Here is a 12,483-nt window from a genome sequence, read left to right on the forward strand (position 1 = left end):
TTTTACCAGTTGCTTAATTTACATATAAACTTTACGTTTGGATCTCCAAGCATAAAAAGCAGTAGTCCTGTTTTCCTCAATGTAACTTGTTTTCACATGTCAGAACTTAGCTATGCATTTTTACATATGTCATTGATGCATATTGCAGATGAAACTGGCAGAAAAGGAGGAAGCGAGGGATAGAAGAAGCTGGGTCAGTGTGTATCAGGCTGACTTTGAGAAAGAATGATGATAGAAGGGTGTAGACAATGCGCGATTGATCATGTTTTGTGTTTAGGCCAGCGGCCTCCAGTATGAAATGCTGCTGCTGACAGATTCCATATCAAAGGAAGATGGTTGCTGGGAACTTCGCCTACGCTGTGGTGAGTTAACGAATTAAAAAGGAGGTTTCCAGGTCAAGTTGATTCCGGAATGAATGAGGAAGAGAAATGATATTAACAAATACGCCCTCAGTGAGCCTAGTTCAGAACCAGATGAGCTAATTGCTAAACTTGTTTGAGAATGCAGATAGGTGGGTGAGACAAGAAATTTAGTAGATGTGCAGAGCTGACCTGAGAAGCTGATTTTGGCTTGAAAAGACAAATAGGAGATGAAAACAAATCGCACAATCCTAATCCTTTCTAAGTTGCTGGGGCCCAGAGTTACTAGAAAGCACGCAGAGACCCAACACACAAACCACTAGGTATCTTAGTCAGTCCAGACAAACAGATTCAATAAATTAAAAAAGGTTTATTGTCATAAAAATATTGAACAGTGAGCTGTAAAAACAGATGGAAAATAACAGATAACTGAATAAGGGAAAGGGAAATGGGAGTTGATATACCGCCTTTCTGAGGTTTTTGCAACTACATTCAAAGCAGTTTACATATATTCAGGTACTTATTTTGTACCAGGGGCAATGGAGGGTTAAGTGACTTGCCCAGAGTCACAAGAAGCTGCAGTGGGAATCGAACTCAGTTCCCCAGGATTGAAGTCCACTGCACTAACCACTAGGATAGTTTTTGGGGAGTACGAGAAATATAACTGCTCACAGGGCCTCAGTGAAGAAATCACTCTCTCTTCTCTCCCTATCAGAGACTGGAGAAATATCCAGAATTTCCAGACAGGGTTTGAACTTCTGGGCCAATCAGAGTCCAGAAGAACATTTTTTTTTAAAGTAGGTGGCAACATTACTGCAGGTTACTTCCTCTCTGTGTTAAACTACAGAAGAAACAGTCATTTTTCTGTAACAGGTTTAAACATAAATGTGCACCACCTAGAGAAATACACTTCATGAAATATTCTTATAATTTATATGGTGGAACATTCACCATTTTGCCACAGTAGGCAGGAGGAGTGGCCTAGTGGTTAGGGTGGTGGACTCTGGTCCTGGGGAACTGAGTTCGATTCCCACTTCAGGCACAGGCAGCTCCTTGTGACTCTGGGCAAGTCACTTAACCCTGCATTGCCCCAGGTACAAATAAGTACCTGTATATAATACGTAAGCCGCATTGAGCCTGCCACGAGTGGGAAAGCGCGGGGTACAAATGTAACAAAAAAAAAAAATCTGGAGGTTTATTAGCTCTTCTCTCGTTGTATTTAAAAAAAACAAAAAAAAGATGCAGCTCACATTGTGCCTCTCCCTATTATTCTTTCTCAGGTGTAGATCCTGAGGTCAGATAATTGCTAATCTCGAGAGCTGTATTTGTGAATATTCTGGAACTTACTGCTTGCTGTTCATTTGTATGTAGGTTCTCATATCAGCTGTATGTTGAGCTTTGTGCAGTCTTATTCTTTGCAGCTTTAGATCTCTATCTATATGTCTGTACAGGAGATTAGACTGTTTATCTTGGCCTAGGCCTTGCCTGTGCTTCCCACAAGAATCTGTTCTTTGTTTTCTGATATTCTGAAGTTATGTATAGTTTTACCTGAGAAAATAATCTCAATTTCAGCAAGGGAAAAAGGATCCCTTATTTTTCTTCATTTTCTGTCCTAGAGACACTTCCTACTCATTTAAAGGGAAAAAAAAAACTTCTTTACTGAATTATTTAACTATGCATAGAATTGTCCCAGTCGGCTTTTTTTTTTTAAGGTAAAGGCAGTTGGGTTTTTTCATTGTATTTACATTTTGTATCAGGTCAAAGCTGTATGATTCAGTTGTTGGTTGTGTTACCAAATTAGATGAATACAATCTGCTTCAATATGAGCTACTCATCTGGCTTACCAGACTCAGCATGGTAGCCCTATTTTTTGGTTATGGAAATAATAAAGCCAAAGAAGTTTGATAGCCAGTGATAATCAAAGTTGGCTCAGTTGCCCAATTGGATAGTTCTTTCTGTTTCTTCCTGTGTAGCACTCTTGACCACCTGAGTGTTTTTTTTTGTTACATTTGTACCCCGCACTTTCTCACTCATGGCAGGCTCAGTGCGGCTTACATAGGGCAATGGAGGGTTAAGTGACTTGCCCAGAGTCACAAGGAGCTGCCTGTGCCTGAAGTGGGAATTGAACTCAGTTCCTCAGTTCCCCAGGACCAAAGTCCACCACCCTAACCACTACGCCAGGTTGCAAGCTACTTGTGTTGCACAGGATGGCAACCTCCTAGGTTGTGTGGTTGCAGCAACCGTCTTGGTTATACAGTGGTGCTGGCTGCCTATGTGCCATATTTGCATCAGCCGTCCCGGTTGCATAGTGGTACTGTCTATTTGTTTGAACGGTGTCAGCAGCACCACTTTGGGTTTCCTGTATTGCTATCCTTTGCGGCTGCCAGTCTAGCTCTCCTGCAACTCACCTGTTTTGCATACTGCAACAACTGGTTTGTTTCTATGGTTTCAAGAACTGCTGGTACTAACTATTTTCTATCCCTGTAACAACCAGCTCAGTCCCATATTGCATAGATGGACAACATTCTGTTTATACAGTTGTACAATCAGTTGTGTTGTGCGGCTAAAATAGCCCAATTTCTTCTTTACCTTCAGCAATTGCGTATGTGTTGTAGCATTCCAAGTCGGCTGTATAGCGCTGTTGTAGTAGCCAGCTGTGTAGCACAGCTACTCTGTCATCCTATATGTGCACTGACTGCCTGTATAGCACAGTTCCTGCAGTTGCCTGTATGGCTCAGTTTTGGAAGCTGTGTATATGCTCAGTTGCAAAGATGCCTATGGGGTAACAGATATAATAGCGATCTGTGGATCATAAGATGCACATTTGCATGGCTTCCCAGGCAGCAGTTGACTGCATGACCTGGGCCTGCACTACTCAAGTAAGGTATCAGATGCAGCATCTACACACTTGCCATGGCTATCATATTTATTTATTAGGATTTATTTACTGCCATTTTGAAGGAATTCACTCAAAGCGGTGTACAGTAAAAATAAACAAGAGCAATAGACAATTATAGCAGTAAAAATATTCAAACAACAACACAAAGTATGTCATAGTATACTACTTACAATGTCAACACAATACGTAATACAACATTTTAATAGCGTAGGGTATAAGCAAAGATGTAACATATAGATAGGTAAGACAATAAGAGCAGTTCGAAATGTAAGGTGACTAATGTAAAGAAAGTTGCACATAAGGTCAGAGAGATGGTTAACATATAAGTAGGCTAGAGAGTAAGAGGAGTTACATATGTGTATATTACATGTAAATATGGCTTCAGATGCAGCGGTCACCTGTATGATGCCAGTTACCAGAGCAACTCTACCACTCTGTCGCCTGTACTGTTCCAGCTGTGTGTCTGACACCAGATATCATGGTTGCCTGTATGGCACTGTCCAGCTGACTATATGGTTCCAGCTACTTCGGACCCTTGTATGGATACAGCTGCACACTTGCTTCTATAACTCCTGCTACAGCAGTGGCCTGGATGTTTCCAGTTTCGACAGCCACATCTCCAGCTACCTTCTCTTGATGCATCTGCTTACGGTACTTGGCTGTGTCGTTAGACTGTCTTCTCTGGTTTTGGTAGCTGACTATATGCCTCATCTATATTGTACTACTATAAGTACATAAGTAATACCACACTAGGAAAAGACCAAAGGTCCATCGAGCCCAGCATCCTGTCCACGACAGCGGCCAATCCAGGCCAAGGGCACCTGGCAAGCTTCAGTTTTGCTGGTCATCCATGTGGCTGAGGCTGGTGTACATAGGGACTGTGTGTTCCTCAACTTTGTCAAGCTATATAAACCACCTACTTTGTGCGATTGTACACTCTAGCTGTTTTGCGCAGCTAACTCAATAGCATTGATATTAGCCACCACTGTTACACAACTTAAGGAAGTCTCTGATGATATGGTTTTATTCTGAGCCTATTAGGCTCCCATTCTTGGTTGTCCTGTCGGAGTGCTTCATATTTCGTGGATTATCTCAGGGCCCTTATGCTCTCTTCTTGCTCCTATGATGACATCTGGATTTTCATGCCTCAATAGGGCATTCTTTGGTACCAGGTTAGTCAATAGCCATTCTATTTAGACTCTATTATTGGTCTCCCTTCTTTATTCTCAGGGAAGGATGATTCTTCAATTTGTATCTGGATTTTCCTGGTTGTCACAGATGGAGACAGGAAAGCACAATGGTTTTTCAGCTCCTGATAGCTTTCTTCTTCTTTTCTCTTCTTTGGATAGTCAACTTTTCTAGGATTTCCATTGTAGTTACAATATTCCCTTCATAGGTGCACTTTGGTCTTAGGCTGTTGGTTTCAAAGACCCATTCCAAAAAAAAAAAAAATCACCGGTTAGGTTTGTTTCTTGCTTTATGCATCTCTTCCAATGTCTGTCAGTGCTATTTTCTGTTGTTCTGCTCATCATGTGACCCACATAACAAACCTTGTGGAACCACTGATGTGACCTTAATACATTCTGAAAAATCCTTTGTAATATCTACTTTAAAAGCCTTGCCCTGTAAAAACAAGACTCAAACCAGCTACGTACTTTATCTCCTACACCAACCAGGAATTCAATAAAAGGTCACAATGTAATGCGACCATATTAAAGTCCTGACCCCTTTCAAAGTCTGTTCTAATCCTGTCACATACTGAAAGTAGTTGGAACTCTGATGAATGTTTAGGGTGGAAACCCAATTGATGGAGCTGTCCTGTGTGTTGCAGTCGCTGCTTCCTGTACAGAAGCAAGGAGGAGGCAAAAACACACATTAATCTACTGCTCCTCTGTGGTTCCTTTCTGCTAAGGCTGCCTGGCTAGAGAAAGACCCCAAAACTTTCTCCATGCTTTGGGAGAAGTAAGGTCCAGCCTAGAGAGAAGTGTACAATGCAAGTGAAGAGAGCTGGAAAGGAGACTGAGATGGAAAGTTAGAAAGGGTTTGAAAGAGGAGGGTAATGAGAGGTTGTGCATGGGAGATTAGGGGAGAATAGCTAGTCTTTTGGCTGTATGGGATGTGTGAAAAATGAACACAAAACAGCAGTTGGCAGGGGTTAAAAGGCAATAAAAATCCTTGTTTTCTAGTCTACCATGACAAAAGAAATAAGGTATGCTTCTGCCCACTCCCAATGGCCTATCACAATATGATTTCTTCCTTATCTGTAGCTCTGAGCCTTTTCCTGATGGCAGTGAATATTAAGACTCCAGTTGTTGTGGAAAACATTACCCTCATGTGCCTGAAAATTCTTCAAAAACTGATCAAGCCACCGTCTCCAACCAGCAAGAAAAACAAGGTACGGTCCTTCCCAGGTTTTACAGTGGTACTTGTGGGGAAAAGAGTTAAGGTGGCTAGTAGTGAATAACATGACGTTATTGAAGGAGAAGTGAGCTGAAGCTCAGCACTGGGGGTTCCTGCCATTTGAAAGCATCCCTTGTCTTTAAAGACTTGCAGCTTTTTCTCCTTTTGTGTCTGCACTTTTACTATTCACCAGTCACAAAGCATGTGGGAAAGCTTGGCTGTTTCAGTTGTTATCAGTTTGGGAGGAGGCCCATAAAAATTGAGGGGAGGGTAAGGGAGTGGTCTGTTTGCTCAGGAAAGCATAGGGACACTTGTAATACAGAACAATTGTATAAGGAGAACACTCTGCTGAGGAAAGATTACACTATTCCCAATGGATATTTTGTAGGTATCTGCAATTGTCATGTTTTAAGAGGAATTTTTTAGATGGTAGGAAAAATTATCATCAATGTTTTCATTTGAGATAACAATGACCAAGAGCAGCTTCAAGATAGCCTGAGAGGTTATAAGCCTAGGGCAGTCACAGATGCGAGAGTGTCAGGGATGGAGGGCCACAGGGGATGGCGTGCAGTGTGGAGTAGTGTTGCCAGCTTGGGGTTATAGAAATGGAAGGTAGTGGCCAGCTTCTGTTGCCAAGTTTTTTACACTTAGCCTCAGGGAGCATCCGAGGGACATGCAGTCCTCTTCCAGATACTGTAGGACTTGCAAGGATGAAGGTGGCCATTTTGAACTCCAATGTTTTTACTTTTGTGGCATCCGTTTCCCTTGAGCCACCACCACCACTTCTGTTGAGAGGGCTAGTGTCTGAATAGAGAGGGCCCAGACAGCTGCATCAGGTTCCCCTTTCCCCATTTTTTCTCTGAAATTTTGTTTTGATGATGTACCAGGCTTTCTTCAATATGCAGAAGTATATGAGAAGGAAAATGGCACTTCTTATGAAACCCTTCCTTCCATCAATCCAGGAAAAGTGAATTCCAAAGCATTGGTGTCACAGCTAGATGCAGTATTTCAAGATTCTTCTAACCAAATGTCTCTTATGAAAAGGGATAGCCAGATTATTTCCCTGGGAGGATCTTAACACATGAGAGAAGGTTGATAAGGCAACAACAGGGGACGAAGATATTCTGGAGTCCCTGTATAATACAGTAGGCCTTATGTGCTAGCAGAAGAATTTTACATTTAATTCTCTTTTATTGGAAGACAATGTTCTCGTAACAAAGTTGTCATGTGGTCTCTGTACCTGGTGTAGGGAGCTGGGTAGCTCCCCTGATAGCCCTTACCTGGCTACCCTTAGAAAAGAGGTGTTGGGGGATAAACATAACCAACAATATCAGGTATACAATATAGCTAATTTTATTGTATGGCAGAAAGAATATCATAGATAATACAATAAATGTAAGGTACTTACAGTACAGGAGAATAATCTGGCAAAGGCAATAAAACAGTATCGTTAGCTGAGGGGAAAGTCCTTCCTCAGATGCTGGCTGCAAAGCACTGCTCAGGGACTGTGTCAGGTATTTTCCCAAACTTGTCTTCTGCAGTTCATACTTATATATATATAGGTTAACTTAGACTAGTGTAAACGCATGCTTCTGAGCTTCCCACTGCAATCCCGTTCCCAGCATAGAAAGGATGTGCTTTTGCTACATCAGCAGGAAACTAATCAGGCTGCAGAAACATAAGGATGTCAGATGAATCTATCATGGCCTGGTATACAATGTCTGTATAGCAGATGGTGGTATCATGTGTATCACTACGACTCTTCATGGGAGCTGGGTGAGGCCAGCTGCAATGAGTTTTATATGTACTGACTTGCTTAGGCTATCAGATTATGTACGTAAAAGGTCATGAATAGTTCAGGGTCCTTGCACAGTATTGCTTAACTGTACAGGTATTATGGTGGAGGGCTATCACTGGCATTATATAATAACTTCATCTTAGAATTTTGTACTAGCTGTAAATGTTTTATCTGATATAAGAACATCCAGGTAGAAGGGAGTTACTGTAATCTGTTCTATTTATCACTAACTAGTAAAAAAGCCCCGTTTCTGATGCAAATGAAACGGGGGCTAGCAATGTTTTCTTCTGTGTGCATGTGGGAGTGTGTGTGTCCCTGCCCTGTGGCCTCTCTCCCCTCCCCCCTCTGAGTCCTTCACTGTTACAGAGCCAGCTATTTGATTTCGTGCTCTGCTGTTTTCCTTCACTGACTGTGTTACAGAGAGGGCGGGGCAGACACTCATTGGGAAACCGGATATCTCGCCCCCTTCACACTTCCGGCTGGAGGCTTCATAGAACGTTGGTGTTGCCTTTTATATAGAGAGATATGTGGACTGGCCTGAGAATCCTCTCTCTCCCAGTTTATGGTTTTAAGGGGTGTGGGGGGGAGGGGTTGGAAGAGGGAGAAGAGGAGTCTGACAGTCCCCTTCCATTTTTTTGGAGAATGGAAGGGGGACGTCTTTTTTTTTTTTTTTTTTTTTTTTGCTGTATGTGTGTTTCCTGTTTTTCTAAATTGATTATATGTCATTGTTTGTATGTTCTAATTAAGTCCATCAAAGTTTTTCTGTGTTTTGTAGGATGCTCCAATTGAGGCACTTACTACTGTCAAACCTTACAGCAATGAGATCCATGCCCAGGCTCAGATGTGGCTCAAGAGGGATCCTAAAGCATCCTATGAAGCCTGGAAAAAGTGCCTGCCTGTCCGAGGTAGTCAGGTCTCATAGAAGGGTTAAAATTTACCATCAGTAATTTTGTATTTCATGCAATGGAAAAATGTGTTATTGCTAAAATCATTTATCCCTGCCTATAGTGCACTCTTAGGTGTAAGTCACAGATAAAGGCCAGCATAATCTTCCCTGTAAGGTGGTTAGGGGTGTAACTGTCGCTCCATGCAGGTTACCCCCTCTTTTGTCTAGGGTTGCAACTGTCCTTTGCTAGAAGGTTAGGAAACAGTGGTACAGACTTGAATTAGGTGTTAAGGTATTGTTAAGAAGCGAGAAGAACTGTCAAGGTCACAGACTGATTACTGTGTTAAGTATCAAAGAGGTTAATAGAAACATTTCCCCTAGAACCAAAGAGATATAGAGAGGAAAGATCTCATTCTGAAGGAGTTCTGAGAAAAGAGGAAGTCTCTCTGGGTAAGTGAACATTATTTTGCTCTGTGATTTGATACTTAAAGCTTGGGTTAGAAGAGAATTTTTAAAGATTTATTGATAAAAACAGTTTGAATTTCATAAATGCAAATATTTCCCCAAATTCTATAAACTTGCACGCTCAGTTTTACACGTGGCCCACAAAGTTGTGCTCTCAAGTTAGTTATAAATACAAATATTTTCTTGTATTCCACAAACAACCATAGGTTCTATGCAGATCACAAAAACAAGAAGTCAGGTAACTGCTGGGATTAAAAAAAAAAAAAAAGCTTGCTCATATTAACATTCCATCTTAGTAAATAGGGCCCAAAGAGATTTCTGAGTACCATAGAATTCATCCTGTTTAAGGGGCTTTTCGACTTCAACATATTATGGAGCCTCCACTGGTAGCCAATGTAAATTGACCAACTGTATCCCCTCTTAGTAGCCAAAAAGATTAGTCTGGCTGCTTCGTTTTGAATAATATGAAGCTTTTTCAATAAAAACCTGGAGCAGCCTAAATACACAATATTGTAATAGTTTAGTTGTGATAGATTAGCTGTACAAAATTTCATCCTAAAATCTGGAGGTTTGACATTCCCTAATACTCCTGAGTTTCCTTAATACTAAAAAAGATCTTTATACCACTACATTTATCTATAAATCCAGTGCTGTTAACTAGCAGTAATTGGCATCAATTAGTTACACGCACAACTGACTTTTAGTATTTTCTAAAATGTGCTCCTAAAATCTATAGTGGTCAACCAGAAGGGGGTGTGAACCAGGGAAGAGCATGGGCAGGTCAAGGGTTTGCCCATTACTTGTTGCGCACATGTTAGAACAGATGCTAGGCCCAAACAAAGGATCTAGATGTCTTCGTGGACAGTACTTTGAAATCTTCTGCTCAGTGTGTGGTGGCGAATGTTAGGAATTATTAAGAAAGTAATAGAAACTAAAACAACGCTTATTATAATGAGACTATATCGCTCCATGGTGCGACCTCATCTTGAGCATTGTATGCAACTTTGGTCACAGCATCTCAAAAAAGTAATTTATATAGTCAAATTACAAAAGATACAATGAAGGGCAACCAAAATGATGAAGGGGTTAGAACTTCTGTCATGTGAGGAAAGACTTAAGAGGTAAGGGCTTTTCAGCTTGCAGAAGATGGCCTGGGGGGGGGGGGGGGCTTTGATAGAGGTCTACAAAATCTTGAGTGGAGTAGAAAGGGTGAACATAAGTCGATCGTTACTGTTTCAAAAAGTACAAAAACTGGGGGCACTCAATGAAGTTAACATGATAATAGTAGAAAATATTTTTTTCACTCAACGCATAGTAAACTCTGGATTTGTAGACACTCCACAGAGAGTAGAAGCCACAAGATGTGATCTACAAAAGTTAGGAGCTTGAGCTAATGCATAGCATTTAAGCTTGAATGTGAAGAAACCAATTTAATGTGTTCAGTTTTGGAGACTGTATGTTGCTAATAGCACAGACTCAAAGCCACTCAGAGCAAAGTAACCAAAATGGTATGGAGTCTGAGCAGGAGGCTTGAAGACCTGAATATGTATACCCTGGAGGGGAGAAAGGAGAGAGGAAACATGATATAGATACTTAAATACTTGAAAAATATTAATGAACAAATGTTTTCCAAATTCAGGGAGCCTATAGAGTTAGAGGACGTGAAATGAAATTGCAAGAAGGGAACCTGAAAAGCAACATCAGAAAGTATTTCTTCATGAAGAGGGTGGTGTATGTCTAAAATGTTCTTCCTTAAGAGGTTCTGGGGACAAAAACAGTAACAGAATTCCAAGTGGCATGGGAGAAAGACAGGGGATCGCTCTGTAGCAAGAGGACAGAATAAAAAGTATATTCACTCGAAGGAAAACAAAAAAGACTCATTAATAAAAATAAGAGCATAGAAGGGGATAACCTGCATGGAGCAGCGGGTACCACTCTAGGTACCTTTCTGGGCAGACAGAACAAACCATATGGCTCTTTATCTGCCATAATTAATTATGTTACTATGAGACCCTGTTCCATCAAATAGAAAAAGGCTACAGTTTGCAACTCTTGGGTCAATATTCTGCAGTGGTGGTCTGCGGATTTTTTAAAAATAACAACCACAGCATTTTAAAATATATATATTCAGCACCACTATACACATTGTCAGAAGACATCTCTGCTGTCCATATAGCAGAGAAATTCAGTTGCCATATAGCTTGCCTAGGTTTTAGGCCAGCTTTTCCTTCTGTATTGTACTTAGTGCTTCTGTTCTTAGGTGTTTTATAAATTGTAAATTTAAGTGTTTAATTTTCATCTATTTAGTGGTTATTTGAAGGTAGAAAACCATCTGTTTCTCAGTGTTTTCACGCTACAGGTACTATTTGCTGGGTGCCTTTTCAGGTGGAATCACGTGTTTGTGTATTAGGAGTCGTCAACATAGAGAAGGCAGAAACCTTGAGTTGGAGACAAGCCGCCAGGGCAGGAGCAAGAGAGTACTAGGGGAAGTGGTGGTTTTCCGGTGTTTGTTGTGCATTAGGATTATTCTATAGCTGTTTGTTGGTTACAACCTAATATCAGAAGCTCTAATTACCTGTATATAAGAAGTGTTTTTGCTTCTGGTATGTGTTGCAGGTATAGATGCTAATGGGAAATCTTCCAGTCGATCTGAACTTCGCCAGATGTACTTACTGGAGAAGTATGTTTGGAAGTGGAAGCAGTTCATGAGTCGACAGGGAAAAAGAACAACCCCATTGGATCTGAAGCTGGGGCACAATAATTGGTTGCGCCAGGTGAGGATGGAGAGAGAGTTTCCATTGTAGAAGAAAGGTAACAGAACGTTGTGTCATGAGCAAAATTGAACGTAACAAATGTATCAAGTCTTACTTAGATTTGTTTTAAACAGATAGCTATGGCTTGGGGAGTACTGTAATAACCTTTTTAGAGACAATCTTCTTACGAGGAATTAGATGCAGAGGTGTCAGTAAGTAGGAACAGAATATCAACTTCAGAAGGCTTCAATATCGTCAATCTGTGGAAGCAGAGCAGGAGAACATTTCCTCTTCTTAATTGTATATCAACTGGAAAGATAGGTCAACAAACAAGTTGTAGGTGATACCTATTTATTAGACTTAGCTTTCAAGAGCTGCTATTTTATTAAACCTTATGCATGCATGGTTGGAATAACTCCAAGTGTTGTACATTATAAAGGCTTCCTTTTAAGTAAATAGCAATAATGCATTTTGAAACATTTATAAACACACAAAAGCATGCAATATATAGTAAAGAGAGAGAGACAGGAAACAAAGATACAGGTAAACTTGGGGCAATTCACCTGGCAGTTAATTTTACAATACAAATAAGCCTGTATTTTGCAAATTACTATCAAATAGTTCTATGCGGATTCCAAAACTAAAAGAAGAAAAAAACATTATAAATTAACTTATCAAAAAACAACCTTCCAAGTATCTCTTGAAATAATAATTCAGCGCCTTTCAGAACACCAAATAATCTTTGTTTTCTAATTTGACTTGGGATTGAGTTCCAAATGTTGGATTGCTAAATAAGAAAACCTAGCTGCAAATATCCTTTTTGAATGAAGATCCTTAGGAGAATTGTGTGATAAGTTTGCCCAATGGGAAGAGATTAATATTAACGGGTCTGACATGTATTGAGGAGCATTTTTTGTGTGAAA

General features: G+C 40.5%; 1 protein-coding gene across 4 annotated transcripts in view; it reads left to right on the forward strand.

The window, feature by feature from the left end:
- The window catches only part of UBR4 (ubiquitin protein ligase E3 component n-recognin 4), a 314,627-nt gene that overhangs the window by 237,867 nt on the left and 64,277 nt on the right, over nt 1-12,483 (forward strand). For all 4 annotated transcript variants that reach the window (XM_030185684.1, XM_030185685.1, XM_030185686.1 and 1 more), the window contains 4 exons: nt 278-362; nt 5,526-5,653; nt 8,232-8,361; nt 11,424-11,581. In XM_030185684.1, coding sequence (XP_030041544.1) covers nt 278-362; nt 5,526-5,653; nt 8,232-8,361; nt 11,424-11,581 — 501 coding nt within the window. The remainder of the gene's footprint in view (nt 1-277; nt 363-5,525; nt 5,654-8,231; nt 8,362-11,423; nt 11,582-12,483) is intronic.

This window comes from Microcaecilia unicolor, chromosome 13, assembly GCF_901765095.1.
Source record: "Microcaecilia unicolor chromosome 13, aMicUni1.1, whole genome shotgun sequence".
Taxonomy (NCBI): Eukaryota; Metazoa; Chordata; class Amphibia; order Gymnophiona; family Siphonopidae; genus Microcaecilia; species Microcaecilia unicolor.